The sequence below is a fragment of the Bombina bombina genome, chromosome 4 (assembly GCF_027579735.1).
Source record: "Bombina bombina isolate aBomBom1 chromosome 4, aBomBom1.pri, whole genome shotgun sequence".
Lineage (NCBI taxonomy): Eukaryota > Metazoa > Chordata > Amphibia > Anura > Bombinatoridae > Bombina > Bombina bombina.
In genome coordinates this window covers 659,538,270-659,557,632 of record NC_069502.1, presented here as the reverse complement: position 1 = coordinate 659,557,632, position 19,363 = coordinate 659,538,270, and the positions used below count along the sequence as shown (strand labels likewise).

General features: G+C 36.3%; 1 protein-coding gene across 50 annotated transcripts in view; it reads right to left on the bottom strand.

Moving 5' to 3' along the window:
- The window catches only part of TRDN (triadin), a 950,114-nt gene that overhangs the window by 333,793 nt on the left and 596,958 nt on the right, over positions 1 to 19,363 (bottom strand). For all 50 annotated transcript variants that reach the window (XM_053710723.1, XM_053710722.1, XM_053710726.1 and 47 more), the window contains exons 33-34: positions 17,967 to 18,014; positions 10,575 to 10,619 (exon numbers count right to left, since the gene is read on the bottom strand). In XM_053710723.1, the coding sequence (XP_053566698.1) occupies positions 10,575 to 10,619; positions 17,967 to 18,014 (93 nt within the window). The remainder of the gene's footprint in view (positions 1 to 10,574; positions 10,620 to 17,966; positions 18,015 to 19,363) is intronic.

Here is a 19,363-nt window from a genome sequence, read left to right as displayed (position 1 = left end):
AAAATTACATGCTCTATCTGAATCATGAAATTTTATTTTGGCCTAGACTGTCCCTTTAAAGGAACATTTCTAGCCCAAAATGATAAGAGGAAACAACTGACCATCAATGGCTTATATACATGCCAAACTGAGTATGTTATTTACCTCCTCAAATGCCTGTGTGGGCTGTGTTACATTGGCGAGACCACCCAAGCTGCCACAGATAGATTTAGCCAGAATAAAGCCTCTATTAAATCTAAAGTTATGGCCCTAACAGTCTCTGCACATTCTACACAGATGGGACACACTGTTAGTCAGCTCCGTTTTCAGGTAATTAACCACATCCCCAACATAGGAGAGGGGGTAATAGGGAACTTTAATTGAAACAAAAGGAGGTCTGGTGGATTAAACATCTTAAAACACTGCACCCCCATGGTCTGAATAGGGATTATGATTTATATTTGTTTTTAGAAATTTAGTTTTTTTCTTAGGGTAATGTTTTCTGGTACCACTAGGGGTCATTATTCATTGTAATCCCACTGAAACCTGGATAGGTATGGGTTAATTTAATTAAATGTACATGATGGAACCTGCTTGGTCCAGATACCCTTTTTAAAGAGTGTGTTTAGTTGCTTTTAACTATGCATGATTAAGGACCATGTAGGTCCGAAATGTCGCTTTTAAAGGTTGTTTGTATACTAAATAAAAGAATGTATCACCATTGACAAACATTGTGGTGTTGTGGTGCTGTCATACTTGATGCATGGACTGTAGGACTTTGGAGGATTTGCTGATACTCCATAGTGATGGGCACACACTGGATAAAGATACTTATGGGCATAGTGCTGGACTCTATTTGTTCATTTTCTGTATATATATATATATATATATATATATATATATATATATATATATATATATATATACAGGGAGAAGTGCACTCACAGAAACGAACAACTGGCTCAATAACATTGTTAGCCCTTTCTATGGCGATTTACCACTTGGGTGCAGCTTTTTAGCCCAGTAATGCTTTTCACAGAGTCGACGTTTCCTGTAGTATATCAGTCTGATCCCGCCTATTACGGTCAGTCCAGTGCCAAAATACCAGTCAATTCCTCTCTGAACAAGGAACACAGCAACCCCGGACAATCGTTTCGGCCTTCATTGGGCCTCGTCAGTGAGGTGTAGCTATATTCCTCTAAGCACACTGAGCATGGAGTCCACGTCTGGTTGCCCCTTTTTTCCATAGGGAGACTAAATACATACAGAGAGAAGTGCACTCACAGGAACGAACAACTGGCTCAATAACATTGTTAGCCCGTTCTATGGCGATTTACCACCTGGGTGCAGCTTTTTAGCCCAGTAATGCTTTTCACAGAGTAGAACTTTCCTGTAGTATATCAGTCTGATCCCGCCTACTACGGTCAGTCCAGCGCCGAAATACCAGCCAATTCCTCTCTGGACAAGGAACACAGCAACCCCAGACGATCGTGTCGGCCTTCATTGGGCCTCGTCAGTGAGGTGTAGCTATATTCCTCTAAGCACACTGAGCAAGGAGTCCACGTCTGGTTGCCCCTTTTTCCCATAGGGAGACTAAATACATACAGAGAGAAGTGCACTCACAGGAACGAACAACTGGCTCAATAACATTGTTAGCCCGTTCTATGGCGATTTACCACCTGGGTGCAGCTTTTTAGCCCAGTAATGCTTTTCACAGAGTAGAACTTTCCTGTAGTATATCAGTCTGATCCCGCCTACTACGGTCAGTCCAGCGCCGAAATACCAGCCAATTCCTCTCTGGACAAGGAACACAGCAACCCCAGACGATCGTGTCGGCCTTCATTGGGCCTCGTCAGTGAGGTGTAGCTATATTCCTCTAAGCACACTGAGCAAGGAGTCCACGTCTGGTTGCCCCTTTTTCCCATAGGGAGACTAAATACATACAGAGAGAAGTGCACTCACAGGAACAAACAACTGGCTCAATAACATTGTTAGCCCGTTCTATGGCGATTTACCACCTGGGTGCAGCTTTTTAGCCCAGTAATGCTTTTCACAGAGTAGAACTTTCCTGTAGTATATCAGTCTGATCCCGCCTATTATATATATATATATATATATATATACACAGAAAGATTAGCAATTTGCCAGGAACAAACAACAGCTCACTGCCTTGTTGTATGGCTTAGTTACCACCCGGGAGTAGCTTCTTTTAGCCCAATTTTGCTTTTCACAGAGGAAAACTTTCCTGAAGTATATCAGTCAGATCCCACCTAACAAGTTTAGTTTAGCCCCAAAATACCAGGCAATTCTCCTCAGAACAAGGGAAATAGCAACTAGACAATAGTTTCAGCCTCCTTTGGACCTCCCCAGTCTGGGGTTTTCTCCCAGTATTTCAGGACTGGATTGGACCATTTAGTCAGGACCAGACTGATATATTACAGGAAAGTTCTTCTCTGTGAAAGGCACATGTTGAGCAAAAAGCTTCTAGGTTGGTAACTAGCCATAGAACAAGCAATTATGCTATTGTTCGTTCCCAGTTTGAGCACTTTTTTTGTATATGCAAATTATGAGCATGATGGATGTCTACCTAAGGATGAATCTGGAGACCAGACGTGAACTCGTTGCTTAATGTGCTTAGATGGATATGACTGCATCTAACAGGACAAGGCCCACACTAGGCCAAAACGTATGTCTGGGTTTTCGCCATTTCTCTCATTTAAAAAGGGATTGCCTGTTTTTTTTGGGAATGGACTGTATTATTTAGTCAGGATCAGACAGTTATACGTTTCACTGTGTGAAAGGCACATGCTGAGCATAAAGAGAAATATGTATTAAAAATAAAAAGTGCAATTGTTCTAACATTGGAATGTGACATTTTCAAAACTGCTATTGTGTTAGCTGCACTCTCCATTAAGTTCTATGGGAAGAAGAAGTTAACGTTGTCACTTTATTTGGTTAGCGTGCGTTGGGTTTTTGCTTGGGCACAAACTTTTTACTTTCCCAATTCGTAATATGTACACTACTCAACGTGCACAAATAGCCTCTATCTAGCAATGTTTACAATCGAGTGGGATAGCGCTCCACTTGTAATCTAGCCCTTAATTGAGTTGGAAATACACAGAACATAACGTACTTAATTAATGGGAGAGGTGTACTATACAAGATTGCCAGTTGTCATTGCTTGGTTCGAAACTTTAAGAGTCAGTAGGTATTGAACGGTATGTGTAATGTTTACTGTCCCTATTTATATTGATGCTATATAATCAAACTAGTAGCCCAGAAGGAATTTGTGTTATGCTTTTTCTTATTTCCCAGAGCAGACTGGCTGTGATTACATAGGAGATACAGAATGCCTGCTTGTACAAAATGTAATCATCCATATTTTATACTAGCGGCAGGATGATCATGCAGCCAAGAAACCAGCTTGATTCTCCGCTTTAGTACATGTAAACTGAATTACCCTTGAAAAATCAATCCAGTTGGAAGCATTTAAAAAGTCAAAAAAATGCAAGACATAATACAAAAAAATAACATGCCTGAACAAAATGCATGACTGTATTGAATGTTATCACTGACATTTAACCTAATCAATAAAGAAAACACCTGTAATTTACTTTTATATTTTTACCTCAAAGGCAAGCAACACAATGTGCATTGACATGTAATGGTTAATGGACCAATATCATAAGTAAAATCAATTAACTGTGTGCATTATCTTGAATAATGTGATGTATGTATTGTTTACATAGACACCTTCAGCTACACCATTTATAAGCTTAAATTGTTACTAAGTGGTGCTACATTCCAGATATATTTAGCACTAGAAATGTTATTGTGTATTTTCTCTAAGACTCCAATGTTTACATCAAATGGATGGAAAAAATGCATTATAACCTTTAGCAACCAGTTTTTTAAAGTTGCACCTCAGAATATAAACACACAAACACACACCCATACACATGCACATGCTAAACTTCAGTGTAACAGATAACCACAGATAAAGAAGACTACAGAAAAAAACATAATTAAAGCAGTGAGACTAGTTATAACAATAAACTCAAAAGACACAGTGACCCCTGTGGTGGGAGTACTTCACTGCACACAATATTATTTAAATAGAAGCTAATTTGTACAAGGAACTGACTTAAAAGACAGGTACAGGAAGTAAAAAACCTAGACTGTCTCAGGAAAAATAGGACACTTGGCAACTATGCAGGATTTGATTCTTTTAAATTGTGAACCATGTTTGTTTGGAGATGTGTTCTATAGCTAGGAAACTGTTCAGAGATTGTTTTCTGGGGCTGTTTACATCTCTTACTAGTGAATACTGCCTTGTATTATTTTGTTTTTGGGTTCATAACATACTTCATATTGGTGAGGTATGAAAGGTGAGGTTAGACCTAATTTTTAACAATTGCAAGTCAGTGATTCATCAGAATTTGAAGATTTCTGCATTTAGGGCCTCTTTCCTGGTTCTTTCTAAATTATTGCATGCTGTACCCCCTTTTTATCTATATATAAGGAAAAAAATGTTTAATTTTACTCAAGGCAAAAGTGTACCTTTTCAGGTTACATACCATTGTAATAATCATATTCTAGGCTTTAATTAAATACGTGACCAGGAGAATATTGTTGTTTTTACTAAAGAGCATATTGTCTAAATATCCTTCAAAGAACCAACATGCTTCAGTGTACATTTTAGTTTCAAAAATGAAAGTGCTTACAGAAACTGCTTTCAATTATTTTTGGTTACAATTTGGTTAAAAAGATCACAAAGGTAAAAAATCAATATCTTCAAATAAATTTACAGGAGTTAGTCACAACCCAAAAAATACAGTAGGGTTGATTTATCATTGGTCTGTCCGACATGATCTGCTCATTGGATCATGTCCGACAGACATCGATGAATGCCGACTGCAGTTCACAAGCAGTTCTTGTGAACTGCTTGTGCAATGCTGCCCCCTGCAGATTTGCGGCCAATCGGCTGCTAGCAGGGGTGTTAATCAGCCCGATTGTATAGGATTGGGTGGATTGCAGACCGCAGCCTCAGAGGCATCAGACCAGTTATGGAGCAGCAGGGGCATTAGGGGCAATTTGGTCCTTGATAAATCGTCCCCCAAGTGTGAATTTTAGACTACAGACAGTCCTCGGGTTACAGACATCCGACTTAAGTACAACTCGTACTTACATACAGAGAAAATAGAGCTTTATCGACAATCCTTTTTTCCAGGATAATCCAAAATACTGAAAATCCAATTGTCACAAGGACAGAAAGTGATGTGAAATTTTCTGAACAGGGGCACAGATAGCAAAACAAACTTTATCCTATGCTATCCAAAACAAAAAAAAAATGTTTGGCTAGAGTTTCACCTAAAAAAAGTGCCTGTTCCAACTTACATACAAATTCAACTTAAGAACAAACCTAAAGTCCCTATCTTGTACATAACCCGGGGACTGCCTGTATATATATACTTTATACTGGTATAGGAATTTTAAGTGAAACAGCAAAGTATATTCTGGTAGCTAAAAAAAGAGGAAGAGAGAAAATAAAATTTATTATGTTTTTTTTTGTTTATTATTTTTGTTGAGGTTGAAAACAAAATACAATATAATACAAAATCAGCATATATATCAAACCCGTCAGTTGACAAAATCGTTATATTAAGCATTCTGAAGATACAGCCATTAATAGGATTGTTGATATAAATAGCATTGTAATATACAATTTTTCCATATATGTTAAAAGAAATCAACTCTGATATATCTATTTAGATAAATACATATCATAAATATAGTATACAGTGGAATGGTCGCATACTGTAATGATCTATATATGGCAAAGTGCAACACAAAATAAACCTCACATTTTTAAATAAGGTATTTTTAATTAGCCCCTATGAAAATATCAACAATAATAATAAGAGGGAGTCACCCAATGATGAACAGTGACCTCTGTTGGACCATGCAGAATATAAATCAGATCATGGCTCTTGGATCTCCTGTATAAATTAACTATGTAATATACTAAAGAGTCAAGATTGGTTAAAATTATATCAATACAATTCCATAATGTATTACATTCATCCACTCATACAAAACATATAACCACTATCAACTACCAGTTATTTAGAGCCTCTTAGACAGGGCTTATTGGTCTACTATATTAAACCACCAAAAGAGAACAGGGGTCCCATTAGGTATGGTAGTTCTTTAGATATGCATGGGTTATCAATCATTTGGAAGGAAGCTCAATACAAATAATAATAATGAGTAGCTTAGGTATTGCTACATATTACAAAGAACAAAACCACTAAATTTACAATAATGCCAACATGAAGACCTGGAATCAGTTTCATATAACAGGGGGATTAAAGATCTACATTTTACAGCTGACTTAGCTTAAGTACTATTTAATCCTAAGGGAAAACGCATATATCGACTAAAAATAATCTAGGCGTAGTGGATATGCAGCAAGAAACTGGACTAAATATTGTATAGTATAGAAGCTTCAGAAAATATAGATAGTTATGTTTATATTACCACTGATCTAGGTATATGTAAAAATAAGAGTACTATCAAAAGTACCAGTCATATAGTTTCATATACATTCACTGCTATAAAGATACATGATGGACAAAATCCATAAACTAATTAAATAAATCTTTGCCCTTATAACTGTGTCCAGACCTCATAGCCAACTGAAATTAGCAGGGTCAACAATATTGTATCGGATCTAGCCCACTTCTTTCTCTAAATCTCCAAGGCTCAAAACCAGTATATGACTCCTGGCCAAAGGGAAATACCAAGGTTTTTCCCAGTCTTACATACATGGGTCCAGCTGCTAGCAGTAGACTGTCCAGAAACTGCAACACACACATACTATCTTGGCTCCAACAATCTGGCACTAGAAGGGTAAGGGCCAGAGATGACAACTTTGCTATGTGCTTCAATCCAAGCAAGGCAGCAATTTCTTTGCTTGTTTTGTTGGTTCCCAATTTTCAGTAGAAGCTCCCAGGAAATGGCAAGTCTTGCCCAGTGGGCACCTTCTTGGGGCTCAACCCACTGCTTCTCCCACTACACACATCCTGACACAACTGGGCTGCTCCAAAACTCAGGTATCAATGTGCCATCATGTTTAGATGAAACTCCATCATAAGTATAGCTCCTCCAGTCCTGGTTCTCTACACATCTCCTCACTCCATATAGTAGGTGGGACCAGCCGGACATCAATGGTTGAGTCTAGCTTTAGTGAAACATAGGGTTTGCTACAAACACTCACAAACTCTGCAGTGAATTGCAACCCCTCACTCTGAATGGCAATCATCTTTGGAGGAGAATCTTGGCATATGTCCCGTGTCTGCGTTCCTGGCCATCTATCCATATATGTTGGGAAGTCATAAACAGAAGAAAGTTAGGATGTTAGGTTTAACCTCTGCTCCAACTTCAAAAAGTGCTTGTTAATTATTTCCATCAGTGTCTCTTTCCACCTATTCAATGCAGCCATTGTAGCCACACAATCATAAACAGGCTCTCTCTTCTGATTGCAACCTCTGTGATGGTAGTTGTAAAATAGCAATCCTTAGGGTATGTAGATTAGCAGGTTTATGTTGAGAGACTCTCCTAGTGGAGTCTGCCTTAGGCTTCAACACTCCAGATCGGTTAGCAATTAATAATATATTCTCCATACAGGCAAAGTCTGCCAACAGGGTGAAATGATTAGATGGTCTAATATGTCATTGATAATAGGCATATTATCAGCGATCTACACAGAGCAACTGATATGGCATCCATTTAGGGTGCTGCCAAGAGACATGCCACATCTATTAATTTTTAAACATTGTTAGTTCATTAGCAGGTCTGTTGTAACTAGGTCAATCCTGATGGACTGCATAGCAACCCTAAAGTCTGCAGGAAACATATATGACCTTAAATTTGTGAGCCTGGAAAAAATTGGTCCAAACACAGGGAAATGTATGAAAATTACTAGTGGTACTAAATAACAGTATGAAGCTATCATAAAATGCTTTAAAAATAAAGTACCATGCAAGTAATAATAAATGAGAAGAACAGTGATAGACATTATGTATATAATATGATTATGGTTGACACACTTTGCTCTTCATCAGCTGCACCTCTCTGCCAATCCCTTCACTGGCTTTGTCTTGCCTCCACGATTAAACACACAATTCTGACTCTGACATACAAAGCCCTCAACTGCACTGCTCCCCCCTATATCTTAGTTATTGTCTCCAGATACTCTCTCTCCCGTCCCCTTTGCTCTGCTTACAATCTCCTAATCTCCTCCTCTCTTGTTACCTCCTCACATTCCCATTTACAGGACTTCTCCAGACTGGCTCCCATCTTGTGAAACTCTCTGCCTCGCTCCACAAGACTTTCCCCTAGTTAGCTTCAAGCACTCCCTAAAGACTCTTCTATTCAGGGATGAATGCAACCTACACTAACCTTTCCTAACTCCATTTCTATCCCCTTAAACCCCTTAGCATGTAAGCTTATAATTCCAGCTGTTTGTAGATCACCTTCATAAGAGCAGACTACAACATTGCAACACTCGGCAGGGCCCTGTACCCATTTGATCCTATAAGTGTTATCTTGTATACCGCCTCTGTTTATAGTGCTGCGGAATCTGTTGGCGCTCTACAAATACCTGATAATAAAAAGCTGTTCCTGCTGGTGTATAGTGGAATGCAATCAGAACACATATGTCACTTTTGGTTACAGAGTTTCTAGTAGTATGTAGAAAGATTTGAATGCATGTTGCAGTTCTGCATTTTAAATGTGATGACCAAAAAGGACATTTAGGTCTGAGTGGAGCAGTAGTTTGCACTCCCACTAGCACGTTAACCCTGCTTGACTTCGGGTTTTGTCACGTGTTGGGTTGTGTTAGTATTACAACTTGAAAGTAAAAAGTTCTTGCTTGCACACTAACCCATTGCATGCAAAAAGCTAAACTTTCAATACCACATCTGCATTAGCATATTCTCCCATAGAGTGCAAGAAGTAGAAAAAAAACTAACACCTTTACTCACGAGCAAACTTGATCGAATTTTCTCACGTGCACTAACTCAACATGAAATATTAATATTTATTCTTAAATATATATATATATATATTTGATTATATAAAGTTATAGATATATACAAATATATATAGGAATATCTATTTAAAATACTTCAAACATATTCCAATATGTGAAGAACATCGGAATGTAAATATTTGCAGGAAATACACAGTTAAACACTATATTATATATGAATATTGCATAAATGTTTCATATTTTCAGCTACTTGACTGCAAAGGGCTCCAACAGTCTGGGTGTATTTGCACTCACATCTCAAAAGAAACCGTAACTGCAGAGGGTGTCAGGAAAAATAATTTGTATCCAATATATTAAAGATTCGCACTTACTGGACTTGTGTCAATTTCTAACACCTGAGACCTCATATATTTGAGCCCTTAAAACTTTTTAATGCAAATTTATTTTTAAATAACTGTATCAGTCAGTGTTATTATGAGTGTAACTGTAGTTTTATATGTATTTTTGATGTGTTTTGTGCAACTTTTTTGTCTCATGTAACAGTTAACCAGAGCTCTGAAGTTGCGATATCCTAATGCGCATTAAATTCAATTGTGCTCAAGCAAACACATTTACTTTCAACTCAAAATACCATGCTACTTTCGTCACGTGCAAAGAGCCGCTATAAACCCCTTTTCAATAGCATGCAACTGTTAGCGGGCCGGTCCACTCGTAATCTAGCCATTAGTAAGAACAAATATTTGGCCCCAGTTAAGGATTTTAGGATTTGCTTTAGTGAATTAGTATTTAAGATAATGTTTATTGAATTGTGGTTGTTACATGATCCCTAAAATCATCGAAAGTAAAATTATGTAATCTAGGTGTTCATAATACTGCAGACAGTTTAAACAAACTACTTGATATGCATCATTTTTAACACCTTGTTTGTTGTTTTCCTCTCTAGCGGAAGTGAGGACTTTAAAATGCTCCCTAAAATCGTCAAAGGTAAAATTCTGTAATCTAGGTGTTCATAATACTGCAGACAGCTAAACAAACTACTTAATATGCATCATTTTTAACACCTTGTTTATTTTTTGCCTCTCTAGGGGGAGTGAGGATTTTAAATTTATAGTTTATATTACATCATAATGTGCATTGTTACAAAATTGTTATTTAGTCAATTCCAAAAAATATCAGAAATGAAAAATCATGTTTAAACGGTCAGTCTACTTGAAATTTTTTATTTTTTAAAAAGATAGATAATCCCTTTATTATCCATTCCCCAGTTTTGCACAGACAACATAGTTATATTAATATACTTTTTACCTCTACAATTACTTATATGTAAGCCACTGTAGACTGCCTCTTATCTCACTGCATTTTAAAATCTTGCATTTTAGCCAATAACTGCTGGTTCTTTTATAACTTGCTAGTTTAACCCCTGTCTCCAGTGAAAGTTATTCAGTGTTTTGGCTAAAAGCATGACTATTATTTAACATAAAAGCAAGAGGTTTTTTATGTCCCATAGATTTTTTATTTTTTTTAGCACAATTATACTTACGTTTCGGTGTTGGTGGTTCTTTTTCAGGTTTCTTCACAGGTGACCCTACAGATGATAACAGTAATCAGTGAACTTTTGTTCATAATATTAATGTGTTAAAGTGATTAAATATGATTGGTTGTACACAAAATATATATTGCCTTTTAATCCACTAACTATGTATTAGTGAGTAGGATTTAATATGTATTTCTAAAGCTAGAGTATGAGTCATAGAATTGTTGAATAGACAATTTGCACATCTAGGCAAGTATCCCCTCTTGCTTTTCCCAGAAGTATTCTACATACATTGTTACCAATACACCAGAGAACTCTGTGTAAAATATGCAAATGAGATTTACAATAGCTCATGCTTTTTGCTTCCAGTCCTGTGTTTAACTTTTATGGGGTGATTGCATTCTAATTTGCTCCTTTGGTAACAATGTATTCAGAATACTTCTGGGGAAAAGCAATCAGAGATATTTGCCTAAATGTGCTGTTTGTCTATACAATAATTCTATGGCTCTTACTTTTACGAAATGGAAGATTTTTTTTATCTCCAATGTAACCTCAACTAATTTTGCTTTCAAATCTAGGATTTAATGGCAAAATGAACAAAACAATGTACACATCATTTTATAAACTTCACTATAATAAATAAATTCCTTATTCTAAACTGAAAAAATAATAATATGATGCCTGTTCAGCTATCAATTAATAATTTTGATTTGATGCTCAACATTTTTTAATACACTTTTACCCATGGGAAAGAAAAAAATAAAATAGAAGAAATAGAAGAGGAATTTGAGAGTCTGACCAAAAAGTGCACAATACAAGGAAGAGTAGGTATTCAACTGCCATCACTTAGAACATCATGGGACTGATATGTAAGATAGTATGAAAATAGTAGGAATCTTCACAAGGGAGGCTAAAAAGCTCTGGCAACAAACAAGAACAATCCCCCAACAAAAAAACAGGGTGCTACTGAAAAATGTGGAAAACTGAAATTCCTGTCATGTCAGTGAAATTATAATAATGAAAATGTGGCTAACTCGCTTGCTGAAAATTGATTTGAGGTGAACAATATGAGAAAAATGTAATGCTTGTGCATGGGAGAAGCTAAATATCTACTAAGGAAAAATGTTAACCCCTAGGAAGGAATCAGGTTGATAAGGAAAGAAAAATAAAAGTGGACCAGCACCTAAAAGAAATGTTTGACTTCCTGGAAAACAAATATAAAGGGCCCAGAGAGCAAAAAGCTACTACAAAAGTACATAGCAAGAATATTACCATTTTAAATTATGTTGAAAAAAGAATCCAACAAAAGAAGTATCAAAAATAGCTTTAAAAAAGGTCATTGATTTGAGTTGTCTATATGTACTCTTTAGCTGGCATGTGGCAGGTGAGTAAAAGCTTAACAGAATAAGGGCCATAGTTAAGTCTGATATGATAGGATGGAAAAGGGGGTTGAGATAAACTTCCCAACACTGGTGAATACAGATGAAGAATCCCAGAAAAAGAATGATTAGAGCTCTTAACAAGGCATTTGAATATGGAACAGGAAATGTGAATCAATGCCCTTGTATAATCTTGTGCAGGATTCCAACTGTTAGGAAAAATAAAAGGACCCCTTTTCAGAATGGAATATGTGGCAGCTGAGGTAGTCAACTCTCCATTGGAAGAGAAAACCAAGCAAACATCTGCAACATGTAACGCAGACCAGGCCAGGCTGTTAAAGATTCCATGCATAGCAGCAGAACTATCTATACCTCCTTGATGATATATGTAAGCACCTATGGCAGAATTGTTTGATAAGCCTAGTGCAGAACAAAAGTTGTAGGAATCTTAACAAGGGAGAGTATACAATAAACAAAAGTTCTAGTAATTTTAACAAGGGAGGGTATAAAATCCTGTCAACAAACAAGACCACCCCCCTCCCCAAAAACAAACAAACAGGGTGCTACTGAGAAATGTGGAAAACTGACATTCCCTTCAAGTCAGTGACATGTAAAAAAAGGAGTAAGAAAATAATGAAAACATGGACTAACATGCTTGTTGAAAATAGATTTGAGGTGATCAATATAAGAAAGATGTGATGCATGTGAGAAGCTGAAAAACCACAAAGGAAAAACTATGAGCCCCATGGAGGAATTAGGTTGTTAAGGAATGAAGAATAAAAGTGGAACAGCACCTAAGAGATATTTTTCACTTCCTGAGAAAATCTTGCCAATGGAGCAGTATGGGGAAGATTGCCTGGAGTACCAGGGCATTAATGAGCTAACTGATTTAGGGCTAGATTACAAGTACAAGCAATATTAATGCTCCACTTTGTAACACAAGTGCATACTAATGTGCGCTGGTAATACAAGTTAAGCACAATGCAAACTAGACCCCGTGTTTGCATTGCTAGGAAGCACAGCGCTCACAAGAGCGCACCTCCATAGGCTCCAATGGGAGCTTCATTTTGATCCTCGTTCGGATTGCAGCATTTTTAAATACATATGTATATGCTTATAAACATATATATTTATGTGTTAATATGTGTATATACACATATTAACACAAATATATATAAGCATATACATATATATTTACTGGGAACACACAGTTCCCATAAAACACAATGTAAAGGCACCTTTAAGTGCAATTTTAACACCTCACACCCGCCAACTTTAAAGAGCTAAAACTGCCTATTTTGAGGGCATTTAGGGCACTTTTAGAAAATTAACCAGAAATCTAATCTCTGGTTAATTTTCTAAGCGCTAACTGCTACCGTGAGCTCACAGTAGCAATAACCAGTCACTTGTAATGGCTTGTTATTTATCACGCGCCTGCAATCAGGCAAATTTGCAAGCTTCCAATAATTTAGCGCTCTACTTGTTATTAATCTAGCCCTTAATTAATTGTTTAATCACTATGTTTTAATACTTTATTGATAAAGCTTTGTATTCTGTGTTTTACAGTTGTAATTTAATCATTATTAGAAAGAGAACTCAATAAATCCCCCAAAACTACACTGGTATGTGTGGTAACAATCATCAGTTGTGTAAATGGAAGCAAGGACCTGCTGCCTGTTGTTTCTGTGCACACTTCCAACTGAGGATTTCAAGTGTTGCTTAATTGATTCTTAATTATGCTTGATTGACCTTTAATGGTAAGGTCCCTATGATGGAGAAACTGAAGCGGTAAGCAGCACATATAAAAGTGGGTAAATTAAATGGTTAAAGGGACACTCAGGTTAAATTAAATTTTCATGACTCAGATACAGCATGTAATTTTAAACAACTTTACAATTTACTTCCATTAAAAAAAATGTGCTCAGTCTTTTATATTTACAATTTTTGAGTCACCAGATCCTACTGAGCATGTACAAGAATTCACAGACTATACGTATATGCATTTGTGATTGGCTGATTGCTATCACATGGTACAAGGGGAGTGGAAATATACATAACTTTTAAATTTGTTATAAAAAAAATCTACTACTCATTTGAAGTTCAGACTAAGTGCTATTGCATTGTCTTGTTATCTTGCATTTGTTGATTATGCAAATTGAATGTGTTGACTGGTCCTAGAGTATCTAGCAGACTCCTACATTTGAAAGTGCAGTGATGACTCTTGTTGATGGTGGAGACTTTGGGCTTGTTTCCATTGGGGTGGTACATTGTTTAAATCAGTGATAAAATAATTTATCTCCATAAAGGTCTATGGAGATTTTTTAAGTTACCACCAGTTTTCACACTTTACTACCTCAATTGAAACAAGCCCTTTGTAGGCAAACAAAAAATGTTTGCATAAGAGCAGGAGTCAATATGATTATCTAGAAAAATTCGTCCAAGCCCAAGTTATTTGTGCTCTAAAAGGGATATTGATATAATGAATATGAAAGAACAGCAATTAAACATTATTAGAAATGTAAACAATGGTTTTAATAAAAAAAAAAATCCTATTTGCTATTGAGTAGGTAAAGTAAAGAGATATATAGACAGATAGACAGCTCAAAGATGTGAGTATGTTTTATCTTGTGGAATTATATTTTTATATAGTTCTTTCCATGCAAATAAAATATAATTTTGTGTCAAGCTCCTAGCATCAGATAGATGACATTAAGTTTATCCATTTACCCTCTTTGCACTAATGGCACTGATACAATGTTTACAAGGAGATGTAGCCCCAGGAGTGAAGTATACAATGTAGCTTGGTATGTGAGATCATAATTTATTAAAATAGAAGTTTACTTTATCAGTGCATTATATTTGAGACTTAAATTAACAATATATTTAAATCTATCATTTATGCCTTATATCTTGGTTTTGCAGAATAAATAAATATGCACAAGTATGCACATATCTTTAAATAATAAAGATTTCAAATTATATAAATACAACATTGTTTGAAAACACGTCATGCATAGGAGTCTGACAAAGATATACATTGAATATTTTACGTAATATCTTGAAATATGCTTGCATGTCTATTGCAGCTGAGCTAATCACAGGTAAAGGTGGCATACTTAAAACAATTATTTTACATAGTTTGATTACAGTTGCTAACAACTTAGGCCTAGTTTCCATTGAGGTGGTAAAGTTTGGAAACTGGTGGTAAAATAAAAATTCTCCATAGACTTTGGGCTCGTTTTCATTGAGGTGTTAAATTGTGGAAACTGGTGATAAAAACATTTATCTCTATTAAAGTCTATGAACCTAGTTTTCATTGAGGTGGTAAAGTTTTGAAACTGTTGGTAAAAACATATATTTCTATTACAGGGCTAGTTTCCATTGAGGTGGTAAGGTTGGAAACTGGTGGTAATATAACAATTCTTCATAGGGCTTGTTTCCATTGAGGTGGTAAATTGTGGAAACTGGTGATAAAAACATTTATCTCTATTAAAGTCTATGAACCTAGTTTTCATTGAGGTGGTAAAGTTTTGAAACTGTTGGTAAAAACATATATTTCTATTACAGGGCTAGTTTCCATTGAGGTGGTAAGGTTGGAAACTGGTGGTAATATAACAATTCTACATAGGGCTTGTTTCCATTGAGATGGTAAATTGTGGAAACCGGTGATAAAATTATTAATGTCTATGGAGATTTTTTAAGTTACCACCAGTTTCCACAGTTTACCACCTCAATGGAAATTAGCCTATAGACTTTAATAGAGATAGATGTTTTTACCAACAGTTTCCAAACTTTACCACCTCAATGGAAACTAGCCCATGGAGACTTTTTAAGTTACCACCAGTTTCCACACTTTACCACCTCAATGGAAACTGGGCCAAAGTCTATGGAGATTTTTTTATGTTACCACCTCAATGGAAACTAGGGGCTAGTTTCCATTGAGGTGGCACAGTTTGGAAACTGGCTGTAACACAACAATTCTCCATAGATTTAATGGATAAAAATATTTTTACCACTAGTTTCCAAACTTTACCACCTCAATGGAAACTAGGCTCTATTTTCAATTGCTGTTGTAAACTGTGTAAACTGGTGGTAACAACAGGTATCAAAAAAAAAAAAAAAAAAAAAAAAAAGTTTATGGAGATGTTACCACTAGGTTAAACATTTTACAACAGCAATGTAAACCAGACCTAAGAAGGTGTTTTATGTTATCACCACACACGCACACAGTTTAGGCCTAGTTTCCATTGAGGTGGTAAATCGTGGAAACTGGTGATAAAAACATTGATCTCCATTAAAGTCTATGGAGATTTTTTTATGTTACCACCAGTTTCCACGCTTTACTACCTCAATGGAAACTAGCCCATAGTCTGGGGGTTAATTTTCCTTAAATTAACAACAAGTTGCTCAACATTTAATGAAAATTGCATAGTTTCCATTGAGGTGGTAAATTGTGGAAAAACATTTATCTCCATTAATCTATGGAGATTTTATAAGTTACCACCAGTTTCCAAGCTTTACCACATCAATGGAAACTGGGCCAATGTGGGAAGTAGACATTAGTGTTCCAAATATTTTGCTGCCATACTAAGCCTAGTTTCAATTGAAATGGTAAAGTTTAGAAACTGGTGGTAATATAAAAATTCTCCATAGACGTTAACAGAGATAAATGTTTTTATCATCACTTTCCACATTTCTCCACCTCAAAAGAATCTAGGCACTATTCGGAATGCATTTTGTTTTCAACTGATACTGAATATTCATGGAAAATTTACATTTGTTTTTGTTAAACTAATGTAAATATACCTTTGCTACAGGTGAAAAAGTTTACCCGTGGCTTCCCTGTGTGCTATAGGTAAGTGTAGTGTACTGAGCCACATTAATCCCAACCCTTCTTCACAGAGTCAAGGATTGTGCTAATAGTAGGTTTTAGCACACTAAACCTCCTATTAGCAGGGTTCTGTGAAGAAGTGTCGGGATTAGCGCAGCTCTCCAGCACACTATAGATACATATTTTTAATCCCTAAAATAATTTAAAGGTTACTTCCTAACCTTTCTGATGTAAAATTTGTATTTCTGTATGGACGAGTGAGCTGAATGAGTCAATTCTTTGATGTCCTATGCTTGAGGATAAACACATTTAAAGGGAAATCAAAGTCAGTTTAACTTTGTTGTATGTAAATATCTTGTTTTAAATGTGCCAAGGTTTTTTTTTTTTTTTTTTTTTTTAAAAAGGAATGAATATTTTTGTGCAAGTGTGTCCTTTTTTAATCAACAGAGCTTTGTAACTTCTCGTTACAAAATCTGTATCTTATGGCCATACATATTTTAGAATCTAAAACCGTTTTAAATTCTCAAACTTTTTAATTTTTTTAAACATCTTTAATTGCTGTTCTTTAATAAACATGATAAGACATTTGTGTTAATGTCTCATTAAGTATACCTATAATATTAACCCCTTGAGTGCTAACGATGGCTCTGAGCCGTCGCAGAGTTTCCCACTCTGGTGCTAATGACGGCTCAGAGCCATAGCTAGCACTCTCCCACCTTGAGGAAGATCTGGGGGCTCCCATCCGCTCCTACCCTGGTGATCGGCCTGCATAGTGACAGGCATCGCCGGGGCTTCACGTTATGTGCAGTTACATCACACGCAATGACGTGATGATGTCACTGTGCAACTTTATTTAAAATTAACAATGTTAAGTATAGGGGCAGGGGCATTCCCTTATCTCAGGCATCTAAGCAGCTACAGACCCCCAAGACCCATTGTTGGAAAGATAATCGCCTAATCGTGCTTAGCACTTAAAGGGTTAAATTAGTATATTCTAATGTTATAATACTTTATGATGAACAGAGAAGTTTCCTTTCTATCATGTTTCCTTTATTACAGTTTTAAAAAGGAAGACATTAGTAACAATGCTATATACTCATTTTACAAACATATGTATAGCTTAGTTGTATGGCTCATACAAATCTTGCACATTGCTGTTAAAATAGGCAAACCAATGAAATTAAGTACCTGATTTTTTGGGTGTTACATCTTTTTCTGGTTTTGGAATATCCTTTTCTGTGAATATAAAAATGGTTTTCATAGTTTTATTATAATAATATATGGAATTTAATAATATATTCATGGATATGCCAGAAAAGCTGAAATGCAAATAAGCATTTTTTATTATGCTGTTTATGGGATTGTGTTTTAAGGTGTGTACGTGCCTTACAGAACCGAGAATCCCATCTAAGGTCTAGTTTCCATTGAGGTGGTAAAGTGTGTAAACTGGTGATAAAAACATTTATCTCCATTAAAGTCTATGGAGACTTTTAATGTTACCAGCAGTTTCCAAACTTTTCCACCTCAATGGAAACTAGGCCTAAAAGTGTTGTGCTTTCTCAAAGAGTTACAGAAAAAATAAGACTTGGGGAGCATCGTTGTAGAAAAATAAAACTAGACTTTTATTAAATACAGATTAAAACTTGCAGCATACAAAAGTGCCCATGTCATCAAAGGGAACAGCTTAAGCGTTTTGGCATATTGCCGTACACATAGCTGACTGACAGTTATGAGTACAGCAATATGCCAAAACGCGTAAGCTGTTCTCTTGATGACATGGGCACTTTTGTATGCTGAAAATTTTAATCTGTATTAAATAAAAGTCTAGTTTTATTTTTCTACAACGATGCTCCTCAAATCTTATTTTTTTTGTAACATTTTTAGCCTTAATATGGAGTGAAGCATCAGCATTTGATCCGGAACCCAACACTATTCCCAAAGAACCTCTGGATTTATGAATGCCATACCCCCTGAAGCCGACTGCCGTGAGTGACGTCAATACCCGGCGCAGAGTCTGGCCTGCCCTGAGTGACGTCACGGAAGACCGTGTGGGCCGAAAGAATTAGAGGCTTGTTGAGCAGGAGCAGATCCAAGCAAACACTGGCCAAAAGGAGTCCCAGGGCGGGTGTATCCTGCAAGTTTGAATCGCTTTTCCAGGTTTCCAAGCATTAGCCGCATTTGAAGCCGAATAAGTGGGAGTAAGCTGCCAATTCACACCGCTAATACACCAGTTGCACATATATTGATATACTTATACTATCACGTTCTATTGGGAAGAAGTGGTGATTGATTGAGACAATCTATAGACATTAAAGGATACAGTTTGGCTCAGGTGCACCCAGGATCTCCCTAAAGGGAATTTACTTTGCTCTCTAATAGCGTGTCAGTTTCCTTTTGCATAGGATGAGCAGTTATCCCCATTCCTTCTTTTCAAGAAGATTTACACCTTGCAGTGAAATGCAGCTAATCTTACTAGACAGTGACACATTGACCAATGGCTTACGTGAATATGGGGATTAATTACAATTAGGTCTAATAAGTGGGGGGTTTTAAGAGTGGAGTAGTCCATGGTGTAAAGTGGGGAG